This window comes from Pan paniscus, chromosome 9 (genome assembly GCF_029289425.2).
Source record: "Pan paniscus chromosome 9, NHGRI_mPanPan1-v2.0_pri, whole genome shotgun sequence".
Classification (NCBI taxonomy): Eukaryota; Metazoa; Chordata; class Mammalia; order Primates; family Hominidae; genus Pan; species Pan paniscus.
The window spans coordinates 32800921-32827474 of record NC_073258.2 but is presented as its reverse complement, the minus strand read 5'-3'; the positions used below and the strand labels follow the sequence as shown (position 1 = coordinate 32827474).

General features: G+C 39.2%; 2 protein-coding genes across 6 annotated transcripts in view; one reads left to right on the top strand and one right to left on the bottom strand.

The window, feature by feature from the left end:
* The first annotated feature begins 21599 nt into the window (after window positions 1-21599).
* Window positions 21600-26554, top strand: part of MPPED2 (metallophosphoesterase domain containing 2) — a 175733-nt gene continuing 170778 nt past the window's right edge. The window contains exon 1 of one of the 5 annotated variants that reach the window (XM_008955885.6): window positions 21600-22009. The gene's annotated coding sequence lies outside the window, so the exon portion shown is untranslated. Of the gene's footprint in view, window positions 22010-22499; window positions 22898-23421; window positions 23589-23791; window positions 23913-26554 lie in introns of those variants that run through there. The other 4 variants (XM_057299127.2, XM_057299128.2, XM_008955886.5 and 1 more) reach the window with 4 other exon arrangements.
* LOC130540590 (uncharacterized) lies at window positions 23062-23957 on the bottom strand. Its single transcript, XM_057299129.2, has 2 exons — window positions 23805-23957; window positions 23062-23461 (listed from the first exon to the last, which is right to left on the bottom strand). Exon 2 carries the CDS (start codon window positions 23428-23430, stop codon window positions 23077-23079), a length of 354 nt encoding a protein of 117 aa, XP_057155112.2. The 5' UTR covers window positions 23431-23461; window positions 23805-23957; the 3' UTR covers window positions 23062-23076.

Genomic DNA, 26554 nt, shown 5'->3' with positions numbered 1-26554 from the left:
ACTTCATGATCCACCTTCCTCAGCCTCCCAAAGTGCTGGGATTACAGGCCTGAGCCACCACACCCAGCCATTTTTTTTTTTTTTAAAAGTTGAGTCCAGGAGAACACACACACACACACACACACACAAAAAGGGGGATCCAAAAAATTATATAAGCTTCTCGTCCCATAAAACCTGAATTTGCTCCTTTCCTAACTGCTCTCTTTCCCCTCATATCTAAGTTAGTGCCCTTTTCCAAATTTTCTTCTTTAACTCCTATCCTATCAAATGAAACCAAGACCCTGGATCGGAAAAGCTGGGAAAACTCTAATTCCACACAGCAAGGTGTAAAAAAAAAAAAAAAAAAAAAAAATTATGCCCCTTATGGAAACTTTCTTTACAATAGTAATCACAAACTCAAGGTCTTCCTGGGATCCAGGCAGATGACAAATGAATGAGAAAGGATAGGTGGTAACTAGGACAGCCCCAGGGGCTGATGCCCAGGTTGAAGTGAGCAACTGTTACTCAGCTCTAGCCAATTGTTGCACGAAATTGAGTTCGCTGTGTCCAGATCTTCCTTTAAAATAAAAATCTGAAATATGATTTCTTTTTTTCTATGAAAAACTGTGAACTCTTTTGATTTTTAAATGCACCCTCAAAAAACTTTAATCCACCACTGAGCAAAACAAATAACATCCAGCAATATATTGAACCTCTGGGCTGCCAGTTTACAACATTTGCTTTATAGACAACATGCATAACTTGAGAAATTTATAACAAATCTTTATAAGGAATCTGATTCTTTCTACTCCTAAAGTCAAAACCAAGAGAAAGAAAAGAATAAAGCTACTCCAAGAAGTCTCTGTCCAAGGTCTATAACAGGTTGATTATAATTTATTATAGTAAAAAATTAGATTCCACTAAATCAGTTTAGTGCCAAGCACTGTGCTGGGGCTGGGATATAAATATAAGAGAGGTGAAGCCAAAAGATTAGGACAGGCTACCAGATATATAACTACATAGAATACTGTGACGATAAAATATCTAACAGGTACCTAGATACGAAGTGCCAGGCACTGTGCTCAGTGTTTTTGTCAATCAGACAGTCAGTCAACAAACATGTTAGGCCAGGCGCTGTTCTTTGTGTTTGGATAAAGCAATGAACAAAATAGATAACCCTACCTCCTAGAAATTTAGAATCCAGTGGAGGAAGATAGAAAATAAGCCTGTGACATAATAAAGAAAATAAGGTGATGAGGTAGAGAGAGACCGGGGAGATAAAGGCTGTGTAGGCTGGTGAGGAAAGGCCTCTATGAAGAACTGACTTTGAATGGAGACCTGACTTATGAGAAGGAGGCAACCATGAAGCAAGTTTTATGATGTTTATTCCAAGTAGAAGGGAAAACAAATGTTAAAGGTCCCAAAAGGGCTGCAAGTTTGGCATAACTGAGGAATGGAAATAAAGCCAGTGTGACTAGAGTAAGGGAAGAGTAGAAGATGAACGCAGAGAGGAGGCAGGGCCCATATGGCATTGTAGACCATGATTGGGAGTGTGGATATTCATCTACTGTGCTCAAGGAGCTGCTGCTTTCAGCAGTGCCCTGGTGTGTTCTGATTTAAGCATTAAGATCACCCTGGCTGGCCAGAGGAGGAGGAGGCTCTTCTGATGTGAAGGCTGAGCTGATGATGGCCTGGACTAGATTATACCAGTGCTATTGGTGAGAAATGGGCAGATTTCTCATTTATTTACTTTTTTTTTTCTTGATACAGAGTTTCATTCTGTTGCCCAGGCTAGAGCGCAGCGGCACAATCTCGGCTCACTGCAACCTCTGCCTCCTGGGTTTAGCGATTCTCCTGCTTTGGCCTCCCAAATAGCTGGGGCTACAGGTGCACACCACCATGCCCAGCTAATTGTTGCATTTTTAGTAGAGAAGGGGTTTCACCATGTTGGCCAGGCTGGTCTCGAACTTCTGGCCTCAAGTGATCATCCCGCCTCAGCCTCCCAAAGTGCTAGGATTACAGGCTTGAGCCGCCACACCCAGCTTTATTTACTTATTTTTCATAGACTGGATATATGGTCTGAAGGCAAGACCTAAAACAAAGATGATATCTTGACTTGGAGCTGTGAGGATCTGCTCAGGCCACCACCACTGGCACCACCTCCATTACCTTTGTCTACTAAGCAATTACCATTGACCAGCCACCTTCATGTCAGCACCATTCCCAAGCCCCATTACTCTTTGTCGAAGCTGATGCTAGGCTAGATTCTTAGGTCATTTATAGAGTCAGTAAGTTAAGTATTTCTCTTTATCAAGTGGTATGGAAGTATTTCAACACTGTAACAACTGGTATAACCATACTAAGTCATACCAGCTGAATATCACTCCTAGATTAAGAAGTCAGAAATGTATCCTGTTTGACATAGGACATTGGTGAACATTTCTGGTCAGGAGAATGACAGGATCGAAGTAGGATTTCCTACTAAAGATTGTGCTGGCAGCTGTGTGCAAGATAAGTTAGAGAGTGCAGGGGTAAATGGGAGGCAAGGAAATCAATTAGCAGGTTATTCCAGAAGAGGCACAAGATAAGGTGAGAAGAACACACAAATTCCCTAAAGGGTTTTGCTGTGAAACTTAGACCCTGCCTTGATAGGAGGAAGATAATGTAATCCCTTCCCCCTTTAAATTGATTTGTTGGAGCTTTGTTTTGTTACTGAGGGTACCAAGTGAATATATCACTGTCACCTACATGCCCTGTGGGTAAATGATAAAATTACCATCGCTGCTTCCTCTTTCTTGAAAGAATGAACTTCAGAACTCTGTGGTACAGAATGGGCTAGATTAGGAGTAAGTTTCTGAGATAACTGGGTACTTTCCAATGACAGAATCATTCTATGAATCTGTGACATGTTGGTTAACCTGGTGGACAGGGAGAGATTCACACCTGACTTGAAGAGTATTGAAAAATCCTTAAAATATATCTTTGTTTATTTATGAATGTCAGAATAGAACAATTGAGAGAGAGAGAGGAAGAGACAGAGAGATAACAAAATACTAACAATTGGTTAGTACTTTGATGAATCTAGGTGAGGGGTATGTGAATAATCATTGTATTGTTTTACAACTTTTCTGTAGTTTTAAAATAATTCAAAATAAAAAATGGGGAGGGAATAATTTGTTTATTTACTAATTATAATTTCTGGGAACTAGCTGACCTTTGTTTTTGTAATTTTCATTTTAATGAGTCATTTTATTTTCACTCTTGGAAAGGTCTCTATATGGGTTAAATGATAAAGTGAATACCATATGTCCAAATCAAGGGGTCAGGATTTTAAACATTACCTAATGTCAGCGGCCTTTTTCCTTCCTGCGTTCATTTCCCTGTTATTACACAGGCAAGGATCCTTTGTATGGCTGTAGAGTTTCTAAAAAGGAAAAGCCACCTGTGCTCCTCTTTACCATAATAGTAATTCAGACTGACACAGAAAATACAATCATTAGATGTTTTGCATTATCTATTTATGATTTGTTTGTTTAGGTTTCTGATAATTTTGAAAGTGTCTGCTGTGTTGAACAAATTTGATATAATAAGAATGTCAGAGTACACTTTAAATTCTATTTATTTTTCAGTCTATCACTTTGAAATACATTCTTGAAATAAAAATGTTCAAATCATCCCAGCTTCTTTAAGCTTGAACAAATTCCAATGCAATCCCAGTTACTGTTAGAAGTCCAAAAATAACACTTTTGCTTTGTGGTTTACTTACACCTTAAAATATTAGATTGAACCACATGAAATCGACATTTTGTAGATCAAAAACAGTCAAATATTGACAGTTTCATATGATTCACTCTATTAGAATCAACACATTTCTTGCAATGTCGACATCAGATAAAAATATCATTCATATTGCCTATTATATATAATTTCCTCCCTGATGAAAGCTCCTCATAGTTTACAGAAACATAGAGACTTATAGTTTATAGAGCCTCAAAGCATGTCCCCAAGGCAGTTTGTTAAGATAAATGTAAATTCTCATACAAACTTAAAAATGATGTCGTTCAGCATGTAGCATCCAACTCATTATTCTATTATTTCTGGGCTGGCAGTATTGAAAGAATAGAAACAATTAAGGTTAGCTCTTTGGGATTTTTTTTTTTTTGCATATCTTAGTGACCTGTACACATTCTGGAACTGTTCAAATACCTTTATGGTGGATCCCATGATTGTCGTCGTCAAAGTATATCACTTCTTTGGCTGTCAAATGACAACCCCACTGAAGGTGGTTAAAAGTTCACTAAGTAGTGTTAATCTATTGGGCAACCTATATCTTTTCCTTTCATTTTTTCCTGAATTACAGCTTCCGATAACCCCTGACAGGTGAAAAACCACACATTGAATCCTCTTACTCTCTTTTTTTAACAAGTGCATATTTTCAATTTAGCATATATCATACTTAAATGCCAAATCCTGAACGTACCTTATGATGCAATAGGGCATAGATTATCCTAACTGCTCTGGTAAGTGCTATAAAAAAAAGGTCTCTGAATCATTCTCATAATTTGGCTCACTGACAACACTGGAATATTTTTTGCTTGACATAGAAAATGTATTTTCCCCTCAAATGATTAGTGTTTCCCTTGGATATTTCTCATTAATACCCTTAAATATTGTAGTCCTGAGAATTGCAGTTTTTCTAAAAGCAAAAAATTACATAAATTCTCTTTTGGAACTAAACTCTCTTAACAGAACATAAAATATTGGAGCTTCAGTACAACGTAGTTGCTCTTACCATTTCAAACTATAGTGGCAAAATAAAGAAGTAACTGAGATTTGGACTTGTTTCCTTATTTAATTCACAAAATCATTTTTTATGCCAGGTGCTCTGAAAGTTCATTACTCTGGTCAATAAAGAGTCTTTTTTCCTTTTTTGACAAAAAATCTCTACACTTCCTAATGTTACCTAAGTATCCCAGTAGTAAAATTGGCAGAAGATAAAAGAGACTGGAACAGAAAGTCAACTAGAGGAGAGTAATGTAATAGCAGGAATATTACAAAGGAGGCAACAAAAAGAGTATGAAAAGTTATGATAAGGATGCTGCTAAAAAAATCTGTATGCGCAATGCACACACACAAGTACTGACCAGTGCTCAAGCCTCATGTTCGTACTACCAGCAGGTAACATGTTGTAGTAGTTTTGAGCTTGGATGCTGGTGACACAGTATCTGGATCCAAATCCTGGTTGCAGTTGGGTAATCTGAGATGAATTATTTGTCCTCTGTGCCCCAGTTTACTTATCAATAAAATTAATGTAAAAATGGCATGTATGGGATTGAGTTAAAAGGACTAAAAGTGATATTCCAGGTGAAGCACTTAGAGCCTAGTTTTGATTAATTGCCAACAAATGTTAGCTATAAAAGTGATAGCTATATCTTAGTAATTTGTTTTCTATCCTTCACAGCAGAACTTTCCCAAACATACAAATAAACACACTCATAATACTTGACAACAGCTTTGGAAAGAACTCAGAAAAATTAATTATGTGGATTCAGATGAAGCCAAACTTATAAACTAATTGGATAATCTAATTATTGGGCAGCTATTATAGTTTCAATATACTCACCTAAAGAGGTGCAATGTGCTGTAGTAGACAGATGGCAAACTTTAGAGCCAGGTAAGGCAGGGTTCTACTTTTAGTCATGTGACCTTGGACAACTCATTTAATTTTCCCAAGGCTCAGTTTCCCAACTTTCACAATAGGGATAACAATACCTACTTTGCAAAATTGTAGATAAGCAGTAATAACCAGGAGAGTACTATGCATATCATAGGCACTCAGTTCATGGCAACTCTCATTTTTCTTAAGGGAAAGAGGCAGGCTATTGGATACAGTGAGACTAGAATATCAGAAACTTTAACACACGACAAAATCAACTCAACAAACCTTCAGGCTTGCTTTGATATCCAAATTAGAAAGCTTTTGGTATAGAGTAATATTTTTAGTTTACTCAAAGTTTCTTTTGGTCACCCTGTATTTTCTTTTATTGTCTTAGACATTTAAACTTTCATAACTCCAAAAGCTTTGAAATTGAGGTCAAATAAGATTTTAAAAATCCATCCCCCAAACAAAAGCTGTCCTATGATCCTCGTTATGGAACCCTTATTATGCATCCTACACATGAGTCTTATGGCAGACCTAAATCATTAGATACATCATTACTCAGAGGATCTTACATAGTGTTAGATTAAAAAACAAAAGGAACAGCTGAGTTTCAGAGGGTGAAGTAAGTTGCCTATAAAGCTAGTTAAGTTTATTGCTGATATTTACCAGGTTCTTTTGCTGTTCCAAGTAGTAAACTAAGTACTTTACATACATTATCTCATTTAATTCTCAAACTATCCCTGGAGGCAAATATTATCATTGTCATTATTTTATAGATGAGAAAACTGATTCTTAGATATGCACTATCCAAAAAGTAACCATTAGCCACATGTATTAGTCTGTTCTTACACTGCTATAAAGAAATTTTGGAGATTGGGTAATTTGTAAAGGAAAGAGGTTTAATTGACTCACAGTTCCACAGGGCTGGAGAGACCTCAGGAAACTTACTATCATGGTGGGAGGGGAAGCAAACATGTCCTTCTTCACATGATGGCAGGAAGGAGAAGTGCCAAGTGAAGGGAGGAAAAGCCCCTTATAAAACCATCAAATCTCGTGAGAACTCGCTCACTACCATGAGAACAGCACGGGGGAACCATCTCTATAATCTAATCACCTCCCTCAAGGTCCGTCTCACAACATATGGGGATTATGGGAACTACAATTCAAGATGAGATTTGGGTAGTAGCACAGCCAAACCATATCACCACATGTGGGTATTAACATTTCAACTTAATTTAATTTAAATACAATTTAATATTCAGTCTCTGAGTTACACAGGCCAATTCTAAGTGCTCAACAGCAGCTACTGTATTTTTCAGCTCAAATTATAAAACATAGAACATCATTACAGAAAGTTCTATCAGACAGCCTGAGAGTTTAAGTAATCATGTAAGTTTACACAGCTAACACATGGTAGAACCAGGACTCAAATCTAGGAGTCATGACTCCTAAACTTGTCCTGCCATGACTAGGTCAAGCAAAAAGATAAAAGAAAGTGTGTGATTAAATCTAGGTGACTATATATAAAGCAGTTTCAGGTGTTAATTGATTGAAGAATCCATTATTGGGAGGTGAAGTTTTATAGATTAGCATGTTAAGATGTCTGTTGGTGACTAGAAGGTAGAAGATACAGAGGCACAAACGTTTGTAGCATGATAAGAGTGAACCAGTAGACTAAAAGAGATTAAGGAATGAAGAACTGATGGGACAAGATTGAGGTGGCCCTATGGGTGATTGACTTCCCAAGCACTTCTGGTCGTCAAATACAAGCCTCAGAGAGTAGGCAGAGATGATTCACTCAACTCATCAAATGTCTCTTCTAAACCAAAAATCCAGGATTCAGCTCTGTGGTAACACCATTGTTCAAAAAAGTTTGTTACTTCAGACAACTGGTTCTTCATTGGGAGCCATTTTGACCCCAAGGGTACATTTGGCAGTGTCTGAAGATATTCTTTGTTGTCAAGACTGGGGTTACATGCCTCAAAGGAGAAAACAGAGAATTACCATATTTCCAGCAATTTCACTTCTAGGTAAATACCCAAGAGAATTGATAGTAGGAATTCAAGCAGATATTTGTATACCCATGTTCATAGCCATATTTTTCACAATAACCAAAAGGTGGAAGAACTCAAGTGTCCATTGTCAGATGAATGGATAAACAAAATGTGGGATATACATACAATGGAATATTATTCAGCTATAAAAAGGAAGTTCTGACACATGCTACAAGATGAATAAACCTTGAAAACATTATGCTTAGTGAAATAAATCAGTCACTAAAGGATGAATATTGTATGATTTCACTTACATGAGGTACCTAGAGTATCAAATTCATAGTGACAGAAAGTAGGATGGTAGTTACCAGGGGCTGCAAGTAGGAGGAAATGAGAAGTTATTGTTTAAACATGTATAGAGTAGTTTCAGTTTGGAAAAATAAAAATGTTCTAGAGATGGCTGGTGGTGATGATTGCACAACAATTTGAATGCATTTAAGGCCACTGAACTGAGTGAACTGCATACTAAAAATTATTAAATGGAAAATTTTATATTTTATATCTATGACCCCAATTTAATAAAAAGACTGGGGGGTGCTACTAGCATCTAGTGGGTAGAGGTCAAATATCCTACAATGCACAAGCCAGTTCCTACAACAAAGTATTTTCAATGGTGCTGAAGTTGAGAAATCTTGCTTTTACAAAATACTGAAAGAACAACAGTAAGAGACTCTCCAACGATAGTGGTCTTTTCACTCTTAAAGCTGTTAAGATATATATACATATATATACCAGATATAAGGATATAAAACATGATATATAAATCATATGAGAGATAATTATAAGATATATATAATTAAAACATATATATATCTTATAATTTCACTAACAAAGTCTGAAACTATATAAGACTTCCCATATTGGCATGAATACGTCACATTTTGTTCTATTCCCAAGTCTATCCTATGCACGTGCAATAATAAACTTTCTTAGCAAGGGTGTATTGTTTCAGTACATATTGATCTAAATGTATGTAATCTGATTGAAATACTTAGGAAAATCATAAGTCTTCTAAAGCTGTTTTTTCTACAAATAAAAGGGCATCATGGTTTTTAAAACTCTTTATTTCTCTTGTTTAATATCATAGAGAAATCTCAATGATGAAGAATCATTTTGCCACTGCTGCTTATACTATCATTTAAAAGGGAGCAATGTCTCCTGTTAAATAACTAAGGCAAATTCAAACTTGAATGAACAATGACAATAAAGAAAAATTATTCTTTATATTTTCTATCTATGAGGCCACTGGATCAATGGCCTTTCAATTCAATCAAATGCTGTAAACCTCCAATGCGGTCCAGCAATCAGTGAGTCTTATTAGCATTTACAAGAAGCTGAGCAGCTTATTTGATTGAAAATGATTGAGGCAATTCTGTATGTGTGTGCTGGGCCACAGCATTTGATAACAGGTTAAATCTAATGAAAAAGGACTAGAGTTTGAGAAACAATGACCCAGAGAAATTTTTCAGTATTTTATTAATTTATTATTTATTTATTCCTCAATTTTGTTCCGGAAGAGGTTTAAGGCAGCTGTAAGTATTTTTATAATCTGCAGACTCTTGTCTTATGTTTGTGAATATTTTATAGACTGGGTGCTAAATACTAAATTATTAAAGATCATTTTTTTAAAAAAAGAAAAAGAAACAGAGCAGCCTAATATCTTCTAACTCCAGTGAATTACTTTATCTTGAAGACTATTAGCAGACAAGATGGTACATTTTACTTGCAATTCATTTGTATTCAAGGATACTACTACTATAGAAAATTGCTTATTTAAGTAGAATAAAATGTGTTCTGAGTGGACCCTGACTGGTATTTTTACTTTCTGACTTACATCTGCCCTTCTGAAAAACACTCCAATTTCTTTTCTGAGAATTTCCTTCCCTCCATGTTATTGTCTTAGTGGGGGTGATAAATCCAGGTGCTAGAAAATCATGCCTTCCTACTGGGGAGTCACTGGAGCTGCTAGGGGCTCTTTCTACCAAATCTTCCCTGCATCAGTCAGATACAAGCAGGAGTTAGATTTACAGTCTCAGCTTGGTGTGTGGAGATGCTGTCCAGAACTTCGAATCTTAAACAAGTGATACAAAGATTGAAGAGACATTTGGAGTTGAGTCAACCTGGTGGCAGTAGCACAACAACACTACAAATGCTATGAGATATTTCTCTAGTTCTTGATTCCGAGCTTTCTCAATCTTTCTTCTTTTATTCCTGCTTCCTACCCAAGTGTTCCAATTACTATGGCTGTGTAACAAACCACCCCCAACTTACTGGTTTAAAACAATAATGATAATAAAATCTGTCTTGCTCAAGACTGCACTCTGGGGCAGGGTTTCAGCAGGGACAGCTCAGCAGAGGCAGCTTGTTTCTCTTCTATTCATTTTCGCATAGGGTGGCTCAGAGGCAGGGGCTTGAAGGCTTGCTTAAATGTCTGGCACCTGGACTGGGAAGACTCGAACGGCTGAAGACCAGAACAGGTGGGGCCCCGTGAGCATCTCTCATAATTTTAAATGGCTTATCCAGCATGGTTGCTGGAGGGTGGCTGGACTTCTTAAATGGCAGCTCAGGGATCCAAAGATCCGTGCCCCAAGAGAGATCAACACAGAAACTCTTATCATTTTTTAAAATGACCCAGCCTCTGATGTTATATCGTGTCATTTCTGCACCACTCTTTTAATTGAAGTACTGTAGAAGTCCATTCAGGTTCAAGGGCAAAGAACATAAACCCACCCATCTCTCAATGGTGTACAGACAATATCACACTGTAAGAAGAACATGTGGGACAGGATATATACTAGTACGATCATCTTTGGAAAATTTCACCCACCACATCAAGCCTTCTGATTGATGTAATCTTGTTAATTTTCAGTAAACTTTCTGTTGCTGATCTTAGCCAGGGTCAGATTCTATTACTTATAACTAAAGAATCCCAATCTAATAGAATAAGGATCTGTTTTATTAAACCCTTGACAATTAATTGCCACTTTAATGTTGGATATTTCATTAACATCACCATCGAGAGGTTGGTACTTATTAATTAATTAATTAATTACTAGACATACCCGCATGACTACGAAGAAGACTTTGCTTCAGTGGTGAACGACTGCAACTGCTTTGTCAAGTTTCACTCCATTGCTGCAAAATAGGCACGATTATAAGCAAAGAGCTGAGGCAGAGAAAGGTTATTTGGTTTATCACAGATGGCAATGGGGAGTGCATTGCTTCCAGAAACAGACCCAGAAGTTTTCATTCCCTGGGCCAGGCTGGAACTATTAAATCACATAGAAATACCAGGAAAAGATAAGCTACATGAACCAGTGATTGCTAAACTAAACACTCTAGTGACTTCAAAGAGCCCTTAGGGCCTGCTGTTTATTTGGAAAACCAGAAAAAAAAAGTGGTGAGAGAATGGTAGAATAGAAGCCCAGCTTATGATTTTATCTTAACCAGGCTAGTTTGAAGAATTTACATATTAGGGGTGCATGGGTTTATGTGTGCATACATATATGTTTGTGTGTATTTATAGTCCTTTAATCTTTCTAAAAAAGCTTCAGGACATGTGTGTATGTATTTTAAATTAATGTATATTTCAAAAAATATTATCAGTCAGTCATCAAAAGATCCTCCTAAAGATCCTCAAAAGATCCTTTTCTCCTAAAAAGAAAAGAATTTTGACATAAAAGCACATGAATATCAACAATACAGTTTAGAAAAAAAACCAGATGAGATAATTAATATGTAAAATGTGATATTGCTTTATTAAAGATGAAAATAAATAAATAAATAAATAAATAAAATAATAGAGTGAGGGACTAAGTTTATTGTTTCTAGGAACATTCCATTCCTCCTTCTGGGACTTATAAGTCAATTTTCCTCAGATATCAGAATGTTCTAGAAGATTTTTAAAAACCTAATTGTTTGATTGACCACCTGTACTTCCAAACTCTTTTTATTGATAACACTGTTGGAGGTAAAAGAGAGAAAGAAAATATATGCCTATGATTCTAGCCACTGGTGTTTTTCAGGATTTAATATTTACCTTTAAGTGTTCAAATATTATATTTCATCTACTTTCAATCTCTCTTTTTCTAACTCCATTTCCACCTCTTTTACTTTTGGTTCTTTTCCAGAGACCACTCTTTTCAGTGACAGACATCTCCATGGGCTGTTCTTTGTGACCACCGGCTGTGTTGTGAGAACTGTTTTGGTCTTGCTTTTCTTCATGCCTGTCAAAGGCCACAGAGTGTTGAAGCCTGCAAACGCAGCCTGAATCAGCACGGACCCCGGAGACTTTCAACAGCATCTCAATAAAACTTTCAATTATCTCCATTTTATACACAGTATTTCAGTTGTGGGTGACACACTTCGTCTGAACAAAATTATATTAAATAACACCTTGAATGAAAAGGTCCATTCAAACAGAGAAATAATACAGAGAATTATACCCAATATCTTGTTTTTTATTATACATTATGAATAAAATCACTACTAAAAGCCAAGAAAAATCATCAATGTTCTTTTTAGAATCACAAATGTCCCAACAAGCTTTGATTTGAAAACCCCTTGTGGCCTAAGCACCTTAAGCTATCTTGCAGAAAATTCTATGTGTGTTAAAACACTTGCAGGGACTACTTTTCCAAAGAAATGATTATTAAAGGACATTAGTGAAACATCTTTATATTGACTAATTTTAGAGCTATCCGTTCACTCTTTATTCTTTGAATGTGTTTATCTTGTTTTATTAGCAACTTGTTGCTAGATTCTGATGTGTTAATTCTTAGCTACAGTAAGTTTGTTTTAAATGTTATGTTTACTATGATATTACTTAAAAAAAATGTTACATTTTCGCCTCTGTGTAAGCACAGAGCTGGTGAACTAAACAACATACATAACTCTCAATCTATCATCTGCATTCCCTTTGCATTAGGTGTAACACTGGCACAAAAATCAGAGCCCCAGCTCCAATTTTTCCAGCTGTCTCTGTTGCCCTGTGATCTTTTGGTACAAATTTTCTAGCCTGTTTGAAAAGGCAGGCTTCTACCCCCTTCTTTGATTGTACTTAGGCATTTTGCCAGCCTGCGACATGGATTAATATGAACAGAATCACAGACTTTTCTGAACACTAGTCATTTACGTGTGTTTAGTAGCATATACCCAGCAAGAGAAAGGCAGGCTGCCGTTGCCTTTGTATAGAGCCTGGGTAGGTTTTGATTTCACTCAGAGTCAAGAACAAAGCAACCTCTGACTTTTCCTCAAACTCAGCCCGTATGGAATGACTTTTAATGACTTCACGAACTGCTAGCCTTCAGATGACTGGAGCGTTTTTTGCTTCTTAAGTTTTTCCTTCTATGACGTTTTATGATTATACCTTATGGTGCAGTTCTATTTTTGTTCTCATGTGTTTCTGAGTGCTTAAAGTCTAGAGGAAAAAATTTTTAACTCATTTGGCTCCCATGAAATGTGCTTTTCAGTTTGGGGATAACGTGGAGAGAAGCTTTAAGTACTGTGCCAATACCAAACATGGCATTCCCTATTGAATGAGCCAATTCCATCCCCTGAGTCTGAATAATTTAGAGAAGACGTGATGTCATTGTCTCCTTAGAGATAAATGGAAAGGAGTCTGGGTGTAGAATTTTTGAGTGGTCTTTATAATAATAGTAATTAAAAAGCATTACCTCATATATTTAAACTTTGTGTGCACACCATGTGCTTTTCTCATTTTTTACCCAATATTACTCGTAAAGGACTAGTATTCCTGTTTCATTATTTTTGAAGCACTGTTTGATGACACTGGTTTAACAGTTTCTCACAGTTCACTGCTTCAGTTTTCATCAAATTATATTTCTAGTTATACTAGACACTTTCATCATCAATTTCCATATGCCTCAAAGACGTGCAAGGACCAGTTTGCCAACAAGTGAATTCAGATACCAGATAATAGCTGCTGTAGATTACATTTTTCTCTTACTATAGCCTTTTCTAAAATGAAAAGTTTATAACCCACCAGGCCAACCCCTAACAACCAAACACACCATATTTGTTTAACTGGATTAGCCTGGGTCTATGGTGAAGTTTCAGGATTATGGCAAACTATTTAGTTTCGATGTGCAAATGTTATGATAAGATGAACAATGGCTGTATATATTTCCATACAGTTCATATCCCAGTTAATGGAAAAGCAGCAGCCATACAATTTGCCAAAGAACTGCCAAGTTCAAAAGAATTCTAAAATCCCTTCTCTCTTAAATTCTACAACTTTTCTGTGTTCTGTCTGTCACGTGTTGAAGCTCCCATTGTCAAATGCCACAGATTAGGGCCCATAGTAAACTCCAGATAATTCTGAAGCATGCAAATAAGTTTTATATCAATAATTGTTGATAAAGTTTAAATATCAGTCACCATTTTCCAACAAACTTTCAACTTGTTTTGCTTATGACTTTAAAAAGCGTAAATAAAAACTGTCTATAGCTGGCAAAACATATTATCTTCAATTTGTTTTTTAGAACACTGTTTATGCCTTAAAGAAAAAGAACTAATATAATCAGTGCTAAACTCACGGGAAACTAAATGAAAAGCTTTTCCTCTTTCAAACATCAACTCAATCAAACTCCAAAATATGAATATCAGAAGAGTTTTCTTAATATGCTTTAGAATTACTGAATCTCTTAAAGTAATCTCTATGATTATAGCATGTGTGCAATATCCTGAAATGCAATATGGACTGTTGGGTTATTCTGAACTCATAATAATCATAGCACTTTTTAAATGAAAGTTAGATTCATAAAAAGATGGAATCATAAGAAATCATAAAAAGATGTGTAACAACGTGGGAAGATGTTCAGTGTTTTATTAAGTTGAAAAACAGGCTACCTAGGGGATGGGATATGACGAAGAAAGAGGGGTAACTTTTACTTCTTAATTACTTCTGTATTTAATTTATTTACAATGACTGTGTATTAAAATTTTTAAGTGGATTATAACACGTATAATAATTGATATGTATCAGACATTATTCTAAGTACTTTAAAAATAGTAACTTAATTTTTGTAACAACTCCATGAAGTAGATAACTTTAATATTTCTCTTTTACAAATGAGGAAACCAAGACATAGAGGGCTTAAGTAACTTATCCAAGGTCACGCAGGTACTACGAGGCAGAGATGGGATTCAAACCTTTCTCTGCTTTTGATATTCCACTATTGTTCCATTTCTGTGAAATACATTTGACTGAAAAACTACATTACAAAATGTTAACAGTGGATATTTCTGAGTGACATAATTATGGTTAATTTTTATTTTTTTATATTTTGCTTGTCTGTATTTTCCAGTTTTTCACAAAACAATCAATAGAGTGCTTTTGAAAAGAAAAAAAATCTTTTTAAAGTTCCCTTTGTACTAAAGCATGAAATAGGGATTTGGATGTAGCACTGTGATTTTTTTTTTTTCAACTGCCCTCCAGTAAACCTTCCTTTTATTTTATGCATCTAGTAGAACGTGTGCCCTAGATCTTGGCTATTGAACTGTTCTCTTGTGTGCAGATTTTACTTTGTTTACAGTTGGTCACTATGGGGAATAATGAGAACAGAAGAAGAAATTGATAGAACTTTCAAAATGCAGAAATATCAAGAAAGGAATAAAGTCAGAAAATATAGTTGTCATATATTAGTCTTAAAATTTCTGAACATATTTCTATTACATCTTTCCTTAGCAGTCTGAGTTGCTGAGCAGGGCCATAGTAACTTAGCTTGTATCCATAAGGAAACAGCCACTGGAGTATTATCCTTACCATGGACTTTTCAAGGCTGATGGGGTCCACATGCAACAATCCCTGCACCAAGAGAATAATATTCTCATTTGTAGTTGGCTTCTTGTGTTGCCTCGAAAGGATATCTCTTTCTTTGAAGATCTGAATAAAAAAGCGACCACTTGTTAAGGATCTCTTAGAATAGTACATGGAATATCAAACAATTAAATTATATTAAACTGGTTCTGATGAGGACAGATATGGAATTGATGCAGCATTCAAAAACTTTAAGGAAAAACACAAATACATTTGCCTCTTGCAATTACATCTCATATGAAATAAGAACAAGTTTGTTTGTGTGCCAAAAATAGGTGTGGGGCATTGAAAGGAGGATAAAGTGAGTTTTAGGATCTGTAAGTCTGAATAAAGTTAGTGACATTTTATACCAGTGTTGTATTTAATGCTACAATTCTTCGTGAAACACAGAATCCCAAGAAGTGTGTAAAGGATAGGATGAAGATGGCTTAGAGACATAGGGAGGCTGGAGTGTGTGTGGAATTAGATGCTTCAGAAAATCATTAGGTGATTATGGCTCTCAACCTCTCTGGCTGGGTACCACAGTGCTGTTAGCGAGTAGTTCCAGATTCCAGTAATCTTTGTTTCTCTTATGTAAAATGTATTCAAATCTCTTCTATTCATTTCTCTCTAGGTCTCATCTTCTACTCCAAAACTGTCCTGGCTAAGGCTACCATCAACTCCAACCCAGTGACAGCAATAGCTCCCAAAGGTCTCCCTATGTTCAGTCTAGTTCCCTAAAATCCGTTTTACAAAATGGGGTGAATGATCTTTTCAAAATACTAATATAATCATGTTACCCTTTCCAGTTGAATTTTTTAAACAGCTTCCCGTTGCCCTCAGGATAAAATCAAACATCTTAAACAGGGCCTTACTGTGACCTTCAAACATCTTTGGCATGACCTTGTGGTTCTGGCCTCTACCTACACATCCAGATGAATCCCAGACAGTTCTTGCACCATGCAAATCTTCACTGTCAGTACCTGGCCACACTGGCTTCTCTTTTTCCTGCGACATCTTTATATTCCTTTCCTCCACTAGGAAGGTCTTCACTCAACCCCAGAGGAGAAAAGGTTTCCCTGCTTTGTTTTCTTTGTACGAGGGGCCTCTCCTTTACACAGCCATAATTTGCATTCATTTATGTGATGCTTTAAGTCACTGTCTCCCCATCCCCCTAAGATTGTATACTTCATAATGTGGAAAGAACTCTGCTTTTTTTACGTCATTAGACCATAAGCATGGTTTAAGAACTATGCCCCACACAGAGCAGAGCTTAAAAATATTTGTTGAATACTGTAATCAAGCCATTACATTAATAATATAGTGAGAAAAAGGTTTTATATTCTGCTGGTCTCTCAAACTCAGTTTTAAAAAATTGTATCCATTCGTTGATTTATTTTTGCTGAGAAAGAAAGTTACATTATATATTGCTTTCTTGAAATACAGATATCTTATGCTAGATTGCCAAATTGAATTATTAAACTTGGAAATGCTCACATACCTTTTCTTTACCAGGTTTTAATGGGGTTTCTATACTGCTCATCTTTCAAGAGAGATTATTTTGAGTTTACTTCAATGAGAAAGCTCTTTTCCACCATGACAAGCCTATCCCAAGTACGACAAAATTATACCATTTTCCCAAAATTGGGACCATGACATGGGGGAAGACTCAGCAAGCATTAATTGATTTAAAATGAGAAAAGAACTTTTATTGAGGAATGTGAGTCCTTTTAAATTATCAGGCCTAGAAAGACATTAAAATGAGACAGCAAGTCCATCCTAACCCCCAGCTTTTGAGCTATGTATTCACCTCTTGAAACAGCTTGTTATTGTCCCTAGCAGCTATAAATTAACTAATAATGCTGCACTGGAAACTATAACTCACAGCCTATAGCTTAACAATGTCTAGCCAACCACTAATCAATGTTTTTCTGTAAACCAATGAGAATTCTTTATAGAGAACTTTGTGTCAGCCTACTCCCTGTCCCCCATATTTGGCTTTAAAAATTTGCTTGTAACAAAGGCCAAAGGAAGCTCATATCCAATGTTACCTGGGTGTGAATCTTCCAGGCAGTTGTCCCCACACTTTGGCTCACGTAAACTCTTTAAATTATATTTTGTGCCATAGCCTATTCCTTTTAGGTCAACACAGAGATTATGGATGTCTGTTAGAATGGTTACTAACACTAAGAACACACGAATCCAGACTCAGTATCATGTTCAGACTTTTAAAATTAATTATTGCATAAATAATTTTCATGTGATTTCTTGATACATGCTAGATAATGGCTAGTAAGTATGTTAAGAATTTGTGAGTGTTTTGCTAAATTTTAAGATTCTTCCCCAATGCTTGCTACTTAGGCTGCAGGCAAAACTGAATTAAATTTAGCCTTTCTAAGATGATAATGAGCATGACATTTATTTTATGAAATGAAATTTGATCAGTTCTAGTGTTTCCTGATTCTTTTTTTTTTTTTGACCCATAAACATTTTTACTGGTTAACCAAAGAAAATTTTAAATAGAAAGTACCACCCTTGAAAAAAAATCATATATTTATTTTGAGGATTTCAAAAAGGATCAATCAAGGAATTAGATTAATTATATAAGTTTCTTTTGAGAATGGCTTGATACATTTCTGTACATTTTAAGGAACAAGTTTTACTCAGAATTCTTTTTATTGTGGCATCCTGCTGTATTTAAAAAGAGGGCTGCCTTTAAATGGACATGATACATAACAAGCTTGTCTTTCTATAAGAAAATTAATTTGTAAAACAGTCTTAGGATTATTTCATATTTCTAAAGACATTAGCAAGACCTTTAAAATGTGGTATTTTAACTCCTTGGGAAGTCCTTAGCTCTTATCCTACAACACTGCCTCATGACATCACTTCCTCTCCCACAGATCTGGTGTGGATTTTTCTTAATTGTGTATTTGCCTCATTCACTGTTGTGTTCTCTTCTTTACTTTCTCATTCATTGACCCACACAGTCATTTAACAACTATTTCCAACATAAAGATAAAGAACTCAAAGAAATATAGGACATTGTTATTCAACTTGGAGGGGTCATAATAAAAGCATTTGAATGAAACAAGTCAAAAAAACTTAAGAACTGTGAGAATTCAGAAAAATAAAATAGTTTGTTGAGTTTTATTTTCTAATTACATCATAGTGGTAGTTCTATTAAGAGGCTCTGATTTCTGATAATATACATCTTAGCCTTTGCTGTAAAATGATAGAAATGCTTACAACTTACAGAAAAAAAGAAATAAAATAGTTGCTGCTTGTTCCTACAGTTAGACTGGTACATATCATTTCAATGAAATTATTCAATAACATGCAGTAATTTCAATGGATTGCTTTTTAGAAGAAGAACCACAGTAATGAACCAAGTTTTAAGTCATACACATCTCTGAAGTACAGGAAAACCTGTTCTCATAGGGAAGATGAAAGCCAACTCCAAATAAAGTATTGAGCTTTCAAGGGAAGCATCATTTTCTTTCCAAGCTTCCACCCAAAGTTCTCCCACGCTCCTCTTTCTCATTTTCTTTCCTAAATGCATTCTGAAAAGATAATTTAAAAGGTATTGCAGTGGGCTATCAGGAAGCATATTTACCAGTTCCTTCAATGAAATCACTGGGGAAAGGGTCCAGCTTTGAATTCCATTAAAAGAAAAAAATTGTAATATTTCCTTGAAGCCAATCATAAACTTAGTATTTGATTTTCATCCTTCTTTTCTTTTCCATTATACACAATAAAAGTTGAATTTAACAACAACAAAAAAATGGAACTTATAGACTCACTTATCTTTAAAAAAAAGCTGAAGCTTATAGGATTTAAAATTTGATATAATGAGGTAACATTTCAAAGCTTATATGGGAGATGGGATAGACATGGTTCACATCCAATAATTTTAAATTAAGCTTTTAGTGTAGGTAGCTGTATTTGTAGACAATATGATTTAACAAAATGCAATATGTTCAAATCCACGTAAAGAGAATTATTTGAAAAGTGAGTGTCTTTTTGTTCCTGGTTTATTATTTAAATTCATTTTCATATCTCCAGCTTGTTAGTAGCCTAATGAAAATAAAATTTCATAATCCAAATATACCTTGGTCACTATTGGATAATTGATCTATCAGCAGGTTGACTTCTTCCAGCACTACAAATTACAATTTTAAGCCTTTTTACCTCAATTTTCCCCACTCAGTAAAATGGTATACAAATTTTCATCAACTTTGTAATGGATAGCCCACTTGATTTTTTATGGCATTAAGTATCCTGTAAAATGTACCACTAAAGTAGAAAGCATTATTATTTACTGTCTGGGTGCACATATTTAGATTCAGAATCATGTTCAAACTAGTTTATCTGTTTTGTTTGACTGCAATTTTTTTTTAAAGAAGGAAACCACAGAAATTATTTGGCTGGTGATGCTTTTTTTTTTTTGAACTGATTAAATCAGCCCAAATCAGTCTAAAAATTCAAACTATTAAGATATGAGGAATGTAGTAGTCAGTCACAGAGTAAGGGAAATAAAACCAAGCATTTCTTCAAAAACGTGATTCTAGTCAGTGTTTGCTGATGGGCTAGAAAACAAAAGAAAACAAAATTTAAAGGTGCCTCTATGCCCCCATCTTTGGCATCCTTTGATGTCAATGTCACTTGTTCTGATTTGTGCTGGGCAAGGAAAGACACTGTCCTTTCCACCCCAGCACATTTGACAAGCACTGACACTCTGGGCATGCTGTAAAATAAAATAAATACATTAGTAAGACCATTTCCCTTTTCATTTCAGCCTAGGCATAAGAGATGGGTTACTTAAAATTCAAGTGCCAGGAAAGCCCATTGTAAAAGGGAAATATTTTCAAGTGAATTCCGTTTGATCTTTTTTTATAGGGGCTCCTACAAGCCTCTCTCCCTTCCTCCCCAGACCCTGGAAACCAATTAGTCTCAGCACAGAGGCCACAGACCAGGTTGCAATGGCTCCTTTTTATTTTTAGGGGGTATAATTTCAGCCAGGATGTCTAGTCAGTTGTCACATAGTATACTTAGCACACTTCTCTCTCACACACATATATATACATTGGATTTCCCTTCAGAGAATGCACAGATCTTTCAGTCTGACTCCTAGAAAGGAATTAGATCTGGTTGCTGTCCCAATCTTTCAGCAATGACAATGGCATAACATCACAGGGCCACCTCATCTTTCACAGACAACCCTGCCAACCAAGTTTTCTAAAAGCCTTCTCTCCCTTGTTTTCTGTCTTCCAGCATTTCAGCGGCATTTCCTTTCCTTGTGTTGTTTGTATAAAATTCTGAAAACCTTTTCTTCCATTTTCCAAAGTAGCAGACAAAACTGGACTAAGTTTGATTTTTAAAATGCTTTTGACATGCTTATCTTTTGGGGAAAATTTTATCCAAAAGACGAAAATGGAAACAATTAGAGTCTTTGCCTCTCCTCACCTTCCTGTCCTGAATCTGCCTTAATTCATGGAGGTAAAAAAAATGATCAGCTGGGTTGGCCTTTTCTTTCTCAGCAACATTGCAGAGAGAAAGAGGTGAGTGTGTGAGTGAGTGAGTGAGTGAGTGAGTGTGTGTGTGTGTCTGGCGTGTTGAAAGGCTTGGGGGAAAAGGAGCACAGCTCTTCCCCAGGAAAGCCTCAGATCAGCAGATGGGAGGGAACCTAGGGTCGCCTTCCTAGGTCTGAGCGAAGTGTCCCAGCCTCTCCCCTTACCCCTGCGGTGAGCCCTGCGTCCTGGAACGGTGCCAGGACTCCTGACAGAGCCTGGCAGGTCGGTGGGTGGGGGGAAGCTGGGTGTTCTCTTTGCAGAAGAACACCATTTGGGAGAAAGCTCCCTTCTTTTCCTGGGGCACCGTAGCCCGCCTTCCTTCCCCTATCATTTTTTACGCAGATCGCACTCATGATGATGAACTTGCAGCTCAGCTTCCTGCCGCCTGCTTGACCCGGGAGCACCAGCAGGCTGCCGGGCCTCGCCCTCGGCTCCCTCCTCCTCTCGAAACCCTGGGGCTTCGGGGCACCGGTGGGGGTCCGAGTGGGCAGGGACTGCAGGAGGGGCGTGCAGGGGCGCGGGGTCCCGCCGGGGAGCGCGCACGGAGAGGCGCCTCGGCCGCCCAGCTTCCTGGAGCTGTGCTCCTTTGACCCCAGTGGCAGTCCCTGTCACTGCACCGCTCGCGCTCCCTCCGGCTCGCCGCGCCCTCGCTCCCTCTCCTCGCCCCCTCGCTCGCTCTCTCCCCAGATCGAGGCTGCTCGGGTCCTTTCTCCCCCCGCCTCCCTCTAGCGCCGCGCCCCCTGGCCCCCAGCCCCAGCCTGCGGCGGGACCTCCGGGGTCGAAGGTTCTGGCCCGCCCGCGCCCCTCGCCGCCCCCGCGCGCCCCCAGCGCTCCTCCAGCCGGCTCGGGCCGCTCGGCTATGGATCGCCTGCTCGCCGGGCGCTGAAGGCATCCCCGGGACCCGGAGCGCAGCCCGGGAAAGGTAATCCGCCCCGGGAAGGGAGGCGGAGGGCGGGGGAGGGGGAGGAGGCGGCCGGGAGCCCGGTGCCGAGCACGAGAGGAAGGGAAAAAAAATGCACACACAAAGCGGAGCCCGGGTGAGAGGTGCCTTGTCAGAGGCGCGTGCGAGGGGCTCGGAGGCTGCGGACCCGGGCTGCCCCGGTGCCCCTGACATCCGCACGAGCGGGCGCCTCCCGGGCAATTCGGCGCCCGGGGAGGGCTGATTTTCAACCCCTGAGCGAAAGCAAATTCTTTTTTAGGAGGTGTCTTTCCTCCGACTCCCCATCCTGCGCCTCTTCTCTTCTCCTCCACCCCCTCCAGCCATCAGTCCCCCGACCTCTGGGGGTCCCCACCTCTTCGCTCCCTCCTCCGCCAGGATTTCTTAGGAGGAGAGGAGGGGGTATCGGCGAGAAGCTGGAGAAGCCGGGCGGCGGGGATGGGGGTGGGGACGAGGGCTCAGCGAGCTGTTTACTAGAAAGTCCCGGGGTGATGTGTTCGAGCCGCCCCGGCCTAGGCCTGGGTGCATTGTGTTGGCCCGATCCCCGGGCTCCCGCGGCGGCCCGAGGCCAGGTGCAGTGACGGGGGGAAGGCGCCGCGCAGCTTTGTGCTCCGGCTGCGCCCCGCGGCCGCCCCCGGGGCCGCCCGCGCGCGCCGCTCTCGCTCGGGGCTCTTTCTCACCCCGTCCCCGCGCCCCAACCTCACTCTCCGCTGCTGCCTGGGTCTCCGCGCTCGCAGCCTGCGGAGCGACCCGGCGACCCAAGCTGGGGTCGAGGCTAGGCGACGGGAGACGAGTACCGAGGAAAAGTAACCGTTGCCGCCGGATTTCTTCTCTACAGAGGCAGGAGTTTCTTTGCTATTTACGTATAACAAGGTTATCTTTGTAAAGCCTTTGAATTCCGGGGTTTTGCGGCCTAGGAGGTGAAGGGGGCATTTTTCTAGAGGCTCAGGAGCCGGTTGGAATCCGTCAGCAAGAAAATAAATTAAGGATGCCCCAGTGAAGTTGATTTATAATAGTACATCACCACCCCCCTCTCACACACACACCCCAAATTAAGTGCAAATGCGGGTCATGAAAAATGTATAATTGATTTGAGATGCTGCAAACAAACACAAACAGGTCGGGGGGGGGTACAAACAAAAGTTTAAGTGAAAAAAGATGTCAGAAGAGGGGGAGATCCCGTGGCCTCCACACCCCCTTCCAACGCTCGCTGGCTCCCTCTCTTCCTTTCTCCGCCGTTCCAGGGAAGGAACCTGGCAGCGCCCAGGCGTAGAGCAGGGAGGAGGCGGCGGCCCCGGGCTCCGGCTCAGCGCTGTGGGTTCGGGGATGCCAACGCGCCCGGGAGGCTGACGTCGGGGACGTGGGGCTGTGATGCCCGACCGAGGATGGCGTGGTGTCAGAGCCATTGGCCGCCGGTGGTCATCAATCAATCCAGAGCTAGGGAAGAGGGAGAGAAAAAAGATAGGCGTCCAGCGGAGCCCGGGGCCGCCAGCGCTAGCGCCAGCAGTGCCAGCAGGAGCGGCGGCCGAGGAGGTGACGGAGGTGGCAACGGGGGACTGAGCGAGTAAGGCTCTGGTGTTCCAGGAAGGAAGGGGAAGCTGTAGCCGGGAAGAGCCAGCCGTGAGCCTAGAAGGGCAGGGCGAGTGTATGTGTGTGGTGTGTGTGTGTGTGTAGTTGATAAAGCACCCCCCACCCCGCCTCGCGCAACTGCCCACCACCCTAGATTTAAAACAAACAAACCAATCCAAAGTAGAGAATTCCGCGCCCCCCACCGCCCCACCTTATATAGACTCCACGAGTTGCCAGAGGCTCCGGAGAAAAGTCTTGCCCTCCCTCTCCGAAAGAATGTGTCACCCGGGTGTCCGCAGTGCTGGAGACAAGTTCAGGTGTAAGTGTGGTGGGAGGGAGGGCGCTCGGTGGACAGAAGCACGTGGAACTTTATGTCAGCCTCCCCCAAAAAAACCCTGGCGGAGAAGCCCGCCGGGAAGGCGTGTGGGCATCGCTCCCAGATAGAGGGATGAGTAACTGGAAGTGGGCATAAAAGAGTAGGGGCGTGAATTAAGAACGCACTGGATCTGCGCGGCAGAGGGAGGAGAGAGCGAAATTTGGCGGATTTGGAGCAGGCAAGTTCCAAAGTCCCGCCAGGCTCGGTCTGGAGATCTTGGGGCAAGTGATTAAAATGAGCATCCTTGTTGAAACAAGAAAACCGCGGGCTCTTTTCTCATAGGCTGTGCTGGGCAGTGCAGGGGTAGAGAGGTCATGAGTTGTTGCTTTGAAAGTTTTGGTAAATTGGACTTCTGGTGTCTAGGAGGTGGAGACAGTTATTTAATTCCTCAGCTTTTAATCCCTTCATTGCCAGCCGACTTTAAAAGGTTTTCCAACTAGATTCCTGGAAAAGAATATTGCTAGTTGTACGGCTTAAAGGACAGAAGTGATTGCTGTCTAGGAAATGCAAAATGTACTCATATGATTTTCTTTTTAAAGAGAAAAATCAAACTAGCACCAGCATGAATGTTTGGCAGTGTCAGTCCCTTTTAGATTTTTCTTTCGGCTTCTTGATATTTCGTCCTGGGTTCCTTTGTTTTGTGGAAAGTGTGTTGAAGTATAAAATGAAAATTTATGAAAAGAATAGTGCTGTCTTTAAATATTGTGTGTAAAAAGTTAAAGTAAGTGCGAAGAGGGTGAGATGCACGAAAATCTGATCATTTGGAAGATTTTACTGCCTAAATATACATCTTCTTGATAGTTGTAAGCAGTGTATCCTTCTGTCTTGTTTCAAGCTCTCTCCAAATTTCTCAGGTTATAGGAAGTGGTTTTGTCCATTGTCCCTTGTCTCTGAGAGTTTACCAAAAAAAAAAAAAAAAAGTCTTTTCCGGGTGTTTGTGTTTAAAATTCTTAGGATGAGTTCATTTTGAGATAAGGGTGGGGATGAACATAGCATTTTAAAAAATAAGCCTTTTCTTGACTTGTCTGTAAAGGTGCTGTGAAAGTTTTGAAGCTCTCTGCCTCAGTCTGACATTTTCTTCAAAGGACTCCAGATTAAAGAAGATAGACGCTGCAGGTGCACTGTTTCGATGAAACATTTGAAAGGGAACATGGCAAAGATGAATTCAAATGAGGTGCCAGCCACCCATTTAGCCTTTCAGAGTTACAGGGGCCTGTGCTTGCTGATGAAAAGATGTTCTATTTGTCTTACTGGGGCAAAGGTGCAAAGAGGCATAGATGTTCAGTGATAGAGAAGGATGACATTAGGATCAAGCGGACCATGTAGAAGTGCAAATTGATCAGCTGCTAAGTTCTGTCTCTTCTTAGCTTCAAATAGTAGAACTTGGGTGGGTATCATGCTAACTGCTACAAGTCATTGCCTAGATGTTTAAATATTAGGTATGTATATTTTATTTCTAGGCCACATTTGCTTGGTTTAATTAGTGTGTTTACTCCAGAAACATTTAAAATCTTTCTAGTACTGGGTGCAGAGATTGTTACTCAGAGGTCACAGCGGTCTAGACATGAATTTGATTTCCTTTGCTTCTTAATGTTCAGTATTTCACACAATAGACATTGATGGAAGAATGAACATAAGAATTGTCAAGTAATTTTTACACCACTCTCTAATTTATGCAAACACAAAGTTCTCACAGTCTGAAAATGTGAATTTTTCCCCCTCTGTGCTTTGATGGCTAACATTCTTTTTAATGACAGTCATTTCTATAACAGGAAGATGTTTTCATTTGTATTTACTTTTCAGCGCGACGCAATTATGCAGTTTTGCGCTTCAGTAGTGTCTCGGTACTTTGTGTCTCAAAAGAGAATTACAGTACTTAGAACAGGACTGCAATTTGAAGCAGGTGTTGTGTTTTACTGTTATGCAAAATAACAGTAAAATATAATTGTGGGGGAAATTAAGGAAACAGCTGCAAACTTGGTATGAAAACTGCTACATTATGATTTGTAAGCAGTTCTTATAGATATCTTACATCAGAGGAGCAGGGAAAGATTTTAATTTAGTTAATCCTACTGGCCTGGTTGTCTATCATCTGGCGCTTAAAAGACTCATACCTCCCATGAAGTCAGGAAAAAGAAAGAGAACCCAAAGTGACACTTTGTTTAAAATGCCAGAGCACGGGGATTCATCTCTTGGCAGTGCACTTGACATTAGGAAGGCAGGTAAGGTGGGTGTTATTTAGCTTGCTTTGCTAATATGAAGAAGGCAATGATTTGAGTAGAACACTCTGGAATTTCTTAGCCCAGCTAGCATATGGAGGACTACACAAGCCCCGGGTTGTAAAATAATAAAATAAATGGCCTATGGCAGGCCATCTGCCTTTTGCTCGATATTTAAGGTGTTTCATGCCAATTTTAAATCTCATCTTATTATTCTAAATATTTTTATTTGAAATGGCAGATAAGATTCTCAGAGCTTAATGGTGCACATGGCAAACCTATTCTGACATTGTGCACTTAAAGTAAGAGCATGGGTTACCTAAGGGTTACCCAAGGAGTGTACTACGGCTTCTTCTCTACCGCACT